The following is an 11,895-nucleotide window of genomic DNA, read 5'->3' as shown; positions in this document are numbered from 1 at the left end:
TATAGGGAAGATGTTAAAATTTTCTGGTGATACGAAGCATGGAATTGTGGCATATTGTGAAGTGAAGAAGTTTACAGATTAGGTGAGTGGGCTGAAGTACAGACTCTAATTTATTTCTTCTCCTCCAGCTTTATGGTATTTCAGGCGGTGCAAGAAGAGATCCGCAATCTCATGGTGGTTCCAAATTCCACACAGAATACATTTCCTTCAAGTAGTGTGCAATCAGAACTGTACAACAAATTACAAAAAATCTTAAATATTTACAAATGAATGTCCTGAGGAATGAACATTAGAAAATGGTACAACATCTCAGAAAAAAATAAGAATTTAAATTGCAAAGTGCTGCACAACTCCATTTTATTTGCATTTTATACCTTGTACAAAATGTCATTTCCAGATAATGTCATTTCCAGATAACACCATGGATCAATATTTTAAATATATCCCAAATCAAATTACTCAATAAGTCTACATTCTAACTGTACATAGACCATTCTCCATTTCACTTATACATTAACCAATTGAGCATCATGATAAAAGGCATGAATTCTCATTTTATTTAGGGCCAAACAATCAGCTGATTGCATCTCACAGCATCTTGATGTTCTATCATGTATTCATTATGGAACAAGATTAGTACATGCAGTACAGGCCCTTTCTAGCTGGGTGTTTGATATCTTGTGTAAGCAATACTTAACCACCAAGTTTAAAAAAACAGTGAAGTTATATTTCCTTACTTGTATTCATACAAGAAAATTATTCTTTTATCATATTCCAAGGAAGCCATGAATAGATAAAGCCATGAGACCCACAAAAAGCTGGCAAGATAATTGTAAATGCATTTTAGGTACAGTGCCCTCAACCTCGTTCCTCTTCCTAAATCTGGAAGAAATTCCTTCCTGCATCAAATGTTTTTCCTCCAAGCATTCACACTAACTGATTCCATACTGCTCGTTGGAGGAAAGGGAGAAAGGTTAATAAGAAAAACTTCCTATGCAAAGATTTACATCATCTTTGAATCTTTAAACCGTGTAGTTTAAACATGTGAAATTATTAAAAATACAAACATGGAAAAACTGCCGGTGCAAAGATTTACGTAATCTTTGCATCTTTAAACCGTGTAGAGTTTAAACATGTGAAATTATTAAAAATACAAACATGGACAAATTTGCACTTGTGTCCTACATCCCTAAATTTACCAATGATAATATTTAAATCAATACCAGAATAAATGTTTCAGAGCTTAGTAGTTAAAAATCAAAATTGCTGGAATTGCCACTGGCACATAACTGTCACCCAGCTATACCTCTATTAAAGGTAGATTACCAATAAAAGGGACAAATTGAAATCATTGTAAAGAAACCAGAGAAAAAAAGTTTAATGTTACAACAGGCTTTTTTGTTTGCTTTAACATACTAAGAAATTATTGTATTATCAAAAAAATGATTTCTCTCCTCATCTGAGTTTGGTTCACGTGAAGAGTAGCTAGTCGGAGCATGATAATTACAGCATGCCAAAACCTTTTGAGTATGTAATTGCCTTGAGTAATCTTTCCTTGAGCTTGTCCTTGCTGGAGTAGTCTGGAAGCAGGAGGACATTGAAGCATGTATGTGTTGTTGGTAATCTGGAAATAATGAAACAATTCATAAACTGGTGCTTCACAGTAGTTTGTTTTGAAACTTGAGGATTATGATCTAGAACAGTAGTAGGTCACCAGGATATTGACCTGTTCTGCACTTGAATACCAAAGGCCAGTGCCTTATCACAAAAAATCTACAACTTTTTTTAAAAAAAGGATCTAATTTGTAGAGGAAGTTTTGACATTGATAGGAAAAATATTTACATTAAACTGCGACATACCTATCTGAATCTAGCCCATTCTTGGTGATGATCAACTTTATTTTGCCAAGGCCACCAACAGGTGCCCGGTCAGAACCAGTAGTAAACTGCAGAAACTGGCGCTTCTGTTCTTCTGGGAGACTGTGAGTTATTGCCCAGAAATCTCTATAAGAGCATTGAGGAAAGAGAAAAGAAAAACTAAAATTAAATTGAAATCAGGCAGGTTATTAAAATTTCTGCACAATTCATAATCTAGCAAGTTGCCAACAAATAGTCACTACCCATTACAGAAAAGCCTGTAAAACAGACATTTTGAGTATATACGGACCTATATCAAATGCAAGGATTAATATTAGTACTAGCAAATGGTATTAATAATAGTAAATAGGAAGTCTCAATGTATTTCATAGGATTTACACCAATATGTAGTGACTATTTTGTAGGCAAACTCGCAGCCAATTTGTGCACAGTAATATTTCACATCATAACCAACAAAAAAACATTAGAGGTCAGATGTAGTACTCTATGGGTTGCTCATTATGAGTTGCACTATAAACATGGGCAACATGTGTAACTGTACAATTTGACAATACACTCATTTGCCTCATTCCCTAATTTTTATCAACCAAAGTATCAGGATATCATGTAACCTCACAACGCACACTATTCAATCAGCAGCAGCAATTCAAATTTCTTACCATCTGTACTTCCAGAAGATTACAGTGTATATCCTATTTTACCATATTCATGCAGTTTTCTTTTCCCTCAACTGAAAATAAATGCTTCTTACATTTACATTGTGGTCAAATAAGTAGGACATACACATCAGGGGAAAAATGAAATAAAAGTCAAATTCTATGCATATGCAGGTCTCAGAGGTTCAAACTTTTATCATTCCAAAATATCTGAAAGATATCCATGAACAGTGTTCCTAGGCTATGTAAGAATAAGAGATCACTAAACTAGTTCCTCTCCTTCCCCATTATTTTAAGATATGTAAATCATAGAATATTATAGCACAGAAGGAGGTCGTGTAGCCCATCAATCCTGGGCCAGCTCTTTGGAAGAGCTACAGTCAGTCCCACTCCCCCACTCTTTCCAATATCCTTGCAATTTTTTCCTCTTTAAGCACTTATCCAATTCCTGTTTGAAAGTTATTATTGAATCTGTTTCCACCAACAACAACAAAATTACATTTGCATAGCGCCTTTCACTTCGGGAGGACCTCCCATTGATATCTCCCAAGGTATCAATGCTGCCACTGTCCCTTTTATCCCATAGGCTTTAATTTTGCTAACTGGTTTATTATATGGCACCTTATCAAATTCCTTCTGAAAGGCCATATATACTACATCAACTGCACTGATTGGCTAGTTTGTCTAAATTAATGAGTAAATAAAAATGAATTATGCAGATTTTGGAAAGCGTTCAAAAGTGGTGGAATGGACTATGGTCTTGTTTTGCAGTGGGTTACAGTCTGGTTTTGAATCTCCATTGAATAATGGAATAAGGCTTCAAAAACTATAACACATTCTGAAATTTGACAAGGTATTAATACAGTTTCTAGAATGTCCAAACCACAGCCAAATGATGTGTACTTCTGCACTTTTTCAGAAAAAGACATAGGAAAGTAGAAATGACACACTGGAGTTCTGTGGAATAGGGTGTGCTTTTGACGACAATGCTAAATAGGCAGTGTAGAAGGTTTACCTTAATCTTATGTATGCTATAATTGAGCTTGATATACTGGATTCTAACAGTGATATCTTTTTTTAAGCATCAGTCACACCAGAATGAGCAAAAAAAACACAAAATAGAACAAATACCTTATTATTCTGGAATCCTTTGTAAATCCTCCATCATACTCTGTTGCCTCTTCAAGGGCATGGAAATCCAGATTCTGACAAAGTATTGAAATTACAGTTCAGGTAACAAGCAGTAACTACAATGGTACGTAGAATTCTAGGGAAGTTTGACATTAGTAGTTTTCCACATTTAACCAAAGAATGCCGAGAATTACATGCGACTGTGAGGCGGTGGGGGAAGGAATCGGTGCGAGATGTAATGGGGCGAGGGTGGTGAGGGAGTTGTACAAGGTGGATGGAAGGGGTAAGATCGAAGCAGGCAAATGGCCAGTTCAGAAAATTCAAGGCCACTATAGATTGGGAGATTTTCTTCTTCCAGGGGAGGAAGAAGATAGTGTCAGGGAGGGGAATCAGGGGGATAAGGGAGATGAGAAGTGATCGATGATGGCTTTGTCAGAGATGAACAATTGTGACAGAAGTGACAGGAAGTGGCAAGTGGTGACCCCCAGGAATTTGAACTGGAGCCTCACATTATCACCATATACATTAACAACCTGTTAGAAGCTGTTAGGTAAATGATCTTTTGTGTCTACATTATTATTGTAGCATTCGACTACCAGAAGGCAAACCAGATGGACCTTGGTCTTTTATAATCTAGCAATTCCTATGTTTAGATGTAAATGTGTATTGTGCTACGGAGTATAACCAAGTTTGCACAAGATGCCAGGTTAGGAGGCATGATAAGTTGTAAAAATGGACAGGCCCATGACAGGTAGAGTTGAACATGGAAGGCTGAGATAGTCTACTTTGTATCTAAGAAAGACAAATCTGAAAATATTCTTAATGGTGAAAGAATAGGAGTGGTGGATGTGGCTCCCAATTTCCCAGCAAATTGACTTAAGATCCTCTTTCTATGTTTCAAATGCTCCAATCCTTCATATAAAAGCTCTTACCAGAAAAAGTTCCTCAGTTAACTTCAAATACAATTTCTCTCCAGCACACACCATTCATCTAATTACATAATGACACAAATTATACAGCAACACTTACCCTACTGCCACATATTAGCTGCTCAATCTCCTCTGGTCTGAAAAGGTATTTTAAGGGAGACTCATTTGTTACCATGTGGAAGCCTCTGTTGAAAGCTTTGAATTGTTTTTCCACAGATTGGTTCAAAATATAGTTTGTATATAATTGAACAAATTCCTGCAACAGAAGATAAACGTCAGGGACCAATAAAAATTTCCTCCATTAATAAAATGATATAACCTTAAAGCTGCTGATATGAAAATAAAATGACACCAATAAACCTACTTCAATGTCACAAGCAGCTGTATTACTGCAGTGTGAGCCTTACACATATTCTCCCCTTGTTCCCACCACAGTTGGAAATAGCAGTAAGTTAATTAAAAAATATTTTCAATGCCTTTTTCCCCCTCAACTAAACAAAAAGAAATGAAAAGTTCAAAACATGGTTTTACTCTACAAAAAAAACGAGCTGCTAAATAAGATTTGTTCCAAAAGTAAACCTTCATGCATTACAAACATGTGTTTTATGTCTCATCAGAAGGATGGTACCTCAACGATTAAGTACTGTCCATTACTGTACTGAAGTTTGTCCTAAGTCCCAACTTGGGGTTTGAACTCACAACCTTTTGACCCAAACACTAGAGTGACACCTACTGAGCCAAAATGACATAAATAACTATATGGAGTAATCAGGAAGAACTTTTGGTCCATTGAGTCCTTACATCACTCCAGTTGGCTTGCTCTCAGCCCACTTCCTTCCAATTTGGTTATGATAAAAATATGCAAGAATACATTAGGGGTGAATTGTATACTGATTACATATCATGTCTTAGTCAACACCTCCATATTATAGGTAAGGAGAAATTTTAAATTGTACCGGTTTATTCTTTTCAGGTACCCAAGGCTTTAGTAATGCTAACCTTTTTATTTTTGTTTGTTACTGGAATCTGGTCACCATTTTCCTTCAGATTATGGATAACTGGCACTCCAAACAAATCACTGTACGATACTTGAAAAGTAATCATCATGTCTTGTTCCACATCTCCTTCATACTCCAGGAGTTGTTTCAAACTTCGATAAAGTACCTACAAATAATTTGTTGCAAACAGATTCAGAGTCGCATATCTGAATAAGTACAACAACAACAACAAGGATTTATATAGCGCCCTCCACGTCGAACGGCGTCTCAGAGCGCTTCACAGTAATGAATCCCTGGGCCGAGCCAGGGGGAGAAAGGTGACCAAAGGCGCGATCGAAAAGAAAGGTCTTCAGCAGGGACCTGAAAGTAGGAAGAGAGGGGCCGAGGCGAAGGGAGTGAGGAAGGGAATTCCAGAGCCTTGGGGCACAGTGGCTGAAGGCACGGCCGCCAAAGGTGGAGCGGAGGACTCGGGGGACGAGGAGGAGGCCAGATCCGGAGGAACAAAGGCAGTAGTATGTATTTCATCTCAAATCATGAATTCCCAGTCTAGCTTGAATCCCATAAATACAATACTTTGTCAGCTAAACTGTTTCACTGCAAAGGATATTTGACTTCCATGGTCTACACTAGAACTAGAACTATGCACACAAGGACAAGAGAAATACAGTAAATACAGTTTAACCTCAGATTTCCTCCCTGCAAACACTGACATAATCCATCAGTTATTGACAATTTGTTATCTCAATACCATTTATCACCAATAATCTGCTGTATCTATGATACTTATATTTCACCATTAACAACTTGTATTTAGGAAGCATCAGTCACCCAGGATAATGTCCAAGCACTTCATAGGGATGTAGTCAGATGCCGAGCAAAGGAGAAAGTGACTGCAGGCGTGGTCGAAAAGTTTATTTTAGAAAAAAAGGCAGATCTATAAGAACTTACTCTAAAATAGTAATTACAATATTAACTTACTGGATGTGAGTCACTTAGATCTTCTAAAGTTCCCTTCTTGCCCATTAACTTCCTGTAAACCACCATAGGAAAATGGACATCAAGGATACAGTTATTGTAGATCGCCAACCCCAGGACTATTCCAATTAATGTGAACTGCCCATCATTCTCAAAAGAGGTAGGGTTGAACCAAAATTGTTTTGTCTGGTCGTCATAAGCAAACATTCCTAGAAAGAAATAAAAACTTCAAGTAACCTTTTCCCACCACAATTCTTATGAAGAGTAGGTCAATTTGAACATCAACTCAATAAGATCTTTTTTCATACGCTAGTAGTAAATAACGTTTTAAGATTAATAGACCAAATGATGTGCTTGTATATCAAGTTAAATGGGTAGGGAAGGAGGTGTGTCCAATCCGTCATTATTTTCCATAAGTATTTTTTCATTCTCCATTTAAATTCCTTCTGGAATTATAACCTAACTACACCACTTTCAATCATAGCTAACAATTAATCCCTGGTGCGTTTCAAAGATAGCACGGGACCAAATGAAATAGGTAATTCGAACACTATTCTTTCACCTCTTAAATCTTGTTTGAACAATTTCCACTACCAAATAATTATAAGACTCAAAAGTGAAAATAGGTTGGGTAATCTGCTGTGAATCCAGTTATTTATAGATTGAAATGCAGGTTACAAAAACTTCCGAAATTTGGTTCTAAATCGGCAGTGATTTTTATTTCTGCTCAGCCGGAAATCTTGACGCGTATGAAAACCCACCACCTTACTTAAGAGTATCCAATCCAGACATAGTTCAAAACTCCACATGGAAATTCCTGTATCAAGAATGGAATGAACACTCTCGCCTTGGAGGGGCGCAAGCTGCTTACCCAGTTCCTGAGAGCAGTTGGCACAAATTGGCAAGAGCCAAGACATGGGGACCTCAGAGTGCACATTTAGGTACTGCTGGAGTTTAATTAGCAAAAACTGCATAACTTGCTATTGAAAGCACTGCCTGGCAAGTATCCCCCTGCTTGTCCATCTAGGACCACCCTACCCATTAGGGTTTTGGCTTGCAGGGTTTAAAGGAGCCGAGTAGGAAGAATCTCTGTCCCCTGTGAGTCTGCTCATCTAAGTCCTACCGATGATAGGCTGGTTGGACTGTCATCAACAGTGCCCTAGAGTACTACAGACCTCCTGGCTCAGGAGCCAGAATACTGAGACTGCCGCAGAGGAAGGATTAACTCAATTTCAAATTCCATTGCCCAGCAAGTTATTCAGAGTTATCTTAGCTCCAAGAGAGTCTGCTTACATGTTCCCCCAGCCCCAACCCAGACTGATCTGGTGCCAGCTTAGCTCAGTTGGGAGAACTCTCGTCTCTAAAACAGAAGGTTGTGGGTTTAAGCTCCACATCAGATCTTTAATTTATAATCTCAGGTTGGCACAACCAACAATGTAGCATTGCCCAGGCATTGCACTGGTGTGTCAGCCTACAGTATCAATTCAAAGTCCCAACGTGGAGCTTGAATCAACAACCTTTTGAGTAGCTGGGAGTTCTACCAACTGATCCATAGTTCTGTACAGTATAACCCTGGCAATTAACCCTCCTTCAATTTTTATACTTTGTTCAAAACTTGGATGTTGATGTAATCAACATCACGTTTTATCCTCAAATCAATCTCCCCACCTTCTAGGGAATCCCACGGTCAACAGAACAGCAATCTCTGCTTCAGATGACCGCTTCTATTTTTCACAGATTTAAAAAATGAGTTAGTATTAAGACTTGACACTTTTCCTGAAAATAAATCAAATCTTACAGATCTGAGAAACATCCAGTATACTGATGTGAGCTATTGATAGAAATGTTTTTAAAAGGAATGTTTTAAGTTTATTCATGGAGAAACAAAAGCAACATTGAATACCTATATCAGGATTGAAAATCTCCTCCACAACAAGCTGGAAGAACTCCTTGGACACTCCTCCTTCATCAACTCCTTGTTCCCCCTCAAACTCCACATAAAGCTGCTTTTTCAAATCTGCCGGATTCTCTGTGGCAATCATTTCCAACTAAAAGAAAACAAAAGGGTCAAAAACTTAAATAAAAAGCTTCTTCAATACTTGTGAAAAGTAGTACTTCAAAGATATTGCTCAGTGTTGTTACTAAAAGGTTTTCATAACTCATTGAGGCAGAGACTTATTTCACACAATACAAATCATTGGAAATAATTACTGCAGTAGCATTGCAAAAAATGAAACTGAATTGTTTTTATAATAGATCAAATTATTTTTAAAAATTGCAGTGAAGCCTATTTTCAAATGGAGTTGAATGTTACATAATCCAGGGAAAAAGAAGTTTCTTTTCCATTTTAAGTAAGCATAATGTTGTTTCCTCTGTAGATGCAAAAAGGAAAATATTGTTCATGCAATATATGGGATTGGCAATTGAAGATAAAATAACAACCCAACAGTCTACTTTGGACACACACACACACAGGTCAGTAAACCTAAATTCTGGTGCTGACAAGCCAACTTATAAAGCGTTGAAAAAGCTGAGTTCCAGGTGGTTAGGTTACTTCTGACATCACCTCTTGTATATTGTACTGGTGTGATGGGGGTACAGAGTTCAGTGCAGGTGAGTATGCGGGCGGCGGAGTTTTGGGATCAGCTGGATCTTGTGCCTGGTGGAGCTGAGGAGACCGGCAAAGAGAGCCTTTGAAAAATCAAGTCGGGAGGTGACGAACACATGGACGAATGTTTTGATTGTGTCAGGGGTCAGGTACTGTCGGAGGAAGCAATGTGGCTGAGGTGGAGGAAGGCGGTGCTGGTCAGGGACTGAAGGTGGGGAAGGAAGGACAGCTGTGGGTCGAACCGGATGCCTAGGTTCGCTGAATCTGAGGGATAGGCTGGGGAGGGTGAGGAGGTCAGATCCGCAGGACAGAAGACACTGAAGGGAGCCAAGGAGTATGGCTTCTATCTTGTCAACATTTAGTTGTAAGATGTTTTCGCTTATCCAGGTCCTGATGTCCGCCAGACAAACCAAGAGAACATCGACGGACCTGGAGAAGTAGACTTGTGTGCCATCCACATATGTGTGGAAGTTTACCCTGTGTCTGCGGATGATAGCACCAAGATGCATCATATAGATGAGGAAGAAAAGGGGGCCAAGTATGTAGCATTGGGGTACGCTACAGGTGACCAGGCGGACAAAGGAAAGGCGATTTGTTAGGTAGGACTCGAACTCAAGGGAGGAGAAGCGGTGGATGAGGCTGACGTGGTTGACTGTGTCAAACGCGACAGAGAGATCCAGGAGGACGAGGAGGCAGAAGGAGCCCTGGTCATAGAGAGAGAGAAAAAGAGGACGTCATTTGTGACCTTGACAAGCACCCTCTCTGTGCTGTGGGCAGCGCAGAAATCAGACAGTTGAGGATCGAGGAGAGTGGGTGGAGAGATGAGAGTAAAGCTGGTTAGTAACAATGCGTTCCACAGCTTCGGCAAGAGAAAGGCAGGTTGGAAATGGGATGGTAATTTATTGAAGTGCCACTGACATTACTTTGTGATCAAAGCAATATCAGTGCTGTATGAAGTGATGTCAGTAAAAACCTAATGATTTGGAAGTTGGCCTTTTTTATTCTTCACCTGTTGAACTCCGAGCTATTGGATCACCTGTATCGCTAAAATAAATATCACTGCCATTATTTTCAACAATAATTGACTTGATCTTATTAATTCGCTGCCTTCAGATGGCCTGCCTGATTGTGCTCAATTCTGTCTGTGCAAATCCAATTTTTAGTACTATGATGTTCATATTTGTGGAAAGATAATACCAAATAAACAATTTTCATGAAGTCTGTATACATGAGAAAGGTATATGGCAAATCAAGTGAGCAGTTGGTTTTAATTATGGACTAAGTAACTTATAAAGCAACTGAGTATTCCATATTTTGAATCAGACATAAGGAAGGTGAAGATGAGACATTTGGGCTCACCTTTCCCTCTACGGTAATCCTGGAGTAAGTAAATGGCCAAGGAAAAAGCAATGAGAAAAATTACATACTATAGTCAAGCCACATCTGACAATGGAAGGCCATCAGAATCAGTATCTTCTAAGTATTGCAACACAAGGAAAACATCCAAGTATTTCTAGGCAGGCAACAATTCCATCTATTTATTACTATAATACTTAGTAATATAGGATATGATAAGGTGCTTATATTAAATGCAAGGATAATTATTATATTAAAAAGTTAGAAAAAAATTACATAGCAAAAATACTTATTTGATCCTGGTCTTTCTGGAGACAAGAGATTATACTGTATTGTCCTACTAAACTGCTTCCACTGGATGTCACTATTGAGAAAGATGAGTTAGTGATTGAACCTGCTTTATCTCTAGTATTGCATCATGGTAACTTCAACTCAGCTACCAGATCCTAGACACTGCTCCTAATTTTGTTGTCCAGATTAAGCTATGGAGATTCAATATTAATGTCCAAGACATAAGATAATCCCACGCTTGCTGACAAAGGCATTCATTTGAATCTTCACGCAAATTCCTTTATGCAGTACATGTCAAATCACCAATCTGCCAGCGAGTAAGATTTTAGTGAGTGGTTCTGGACAATTAGAATTCTTCCTCATGACAGTCCAACAAATTCTGAAGACTAGTGTTTGGTGCTTGATGTGGTATTATTTATCACAGTGGGTATAAATACCTTTGGAGTTCTTACAGTAAGGCTGAGGCAGATACTGCATTAATACTGCATTAACCTCGAATAGGACTTCAAAGGTGGTAATATCCAGATTGCTACCCGAGCCATGTACAAATTGGCATAGGGATAAACGGATCTGGGAAGTGAATGTGTGGCTGAAAGAGTGGTGTGAGAAGGAGGGGTTCCATTTTATAGTTCACTGGTAGCAGTACTGGGACAGCAATGAGCTGGACTGCTGGGATGAGCTGCACCTGGACGGGTCTGGGACCAAGGTTCTAGCGAAAAGGATAAATATGGCTGTAGAAAAAGCTTTAAACCAGTAAGAGGGGGTTAGGGGAGATCAGGTGGAAACAATAACCGCAACATAAAACAATGAGATGAGAGCAACAGTCAAAATACAAATAGTGATTAAAGATAACATAAATACTATAGGAAGAAAAAAGGTAATAGGAAGTTATTACAAAAGGTGTAACCGGTCAAAAAGTGTGAGAAGAACATTCACCAGGGTATACGGGCAAGTTGAGGACAGTTACCAAAATAAGAGTTATGTACACAAATGCACATAAGTAAGAAATAAAACAAGTGATTTAGAAGCACAAATTCAGCTTAAAGGGTATGATGTAGTAGCCATTACAGAGA

At 38.5% G+C, this 11,895-nt stretch overlaps 1 protein-coding gene across 1 annotated transcript in view; it reads right to left on the bottom strand.

The window, feature by feature from the left end:
• Nucleotides 1-340: 340 nt before the first annotated feature.
• LOC103178142 (ubiquitin-protein ligase E3A) overlaps nt 341-11,895 on the bottom strand; it is a 34,847-nt gene continuing 23,292 nt past the window's right edge. The window contains exons 4-10 of the mRNA XM_007892715.2: nt 8,471-8,615; nt 6,571-6,776; nt 5,594-5,758; nt 4,695-4,850; nt 3,666-3,739; nt 1,861-2,004; nt 341-1,624 (exon numbers count right to left, since the gene is read on the bottom strand). Of these exons, the coding sequence (XP_007890906.1) occupies nt 1,504-1,624; nt 1,861-2,004; nt 3,666-3,739; nt 4,695-4,850; nt 5,594-5,758; nt 6,571-6,776; nt 8,471-8,615 (1,011 nt within the window). The 3' untranslated portion in view covers nt 341-1,503. The remainder of the gene's footprint in view (nt 1,625-1,860; nt 2,005-3,665; nt 3,740-4,694; nt 4,851-5,593; nt 5,759-6,570; nt 6,777-8,470; nt 8,616-11,895) is intronic.

Source organism: Callorhinchus milii, unplaced genomic scaffold (genome assembly GCF_018977255.1).
Source record: "Callorhinchus milii isolate IMCB2004 unplaced genomic scaffold, IMCB_Cmil_1.0 Scaffold1, whole genome shotgun sequence".
Taxonomy (NCBI): Eukaryota; Metazoa; Chordata; class Chondrichthyes; order Chimaeriformes; family Callorhinchidae; genus Callorhinchus; species Callorhinchus milii.
The sequence above is the reverse complement of the archived record's forward strand: the minus strand, read 5'-3'. Positions and strand labels throughout refer to the sequence as shown.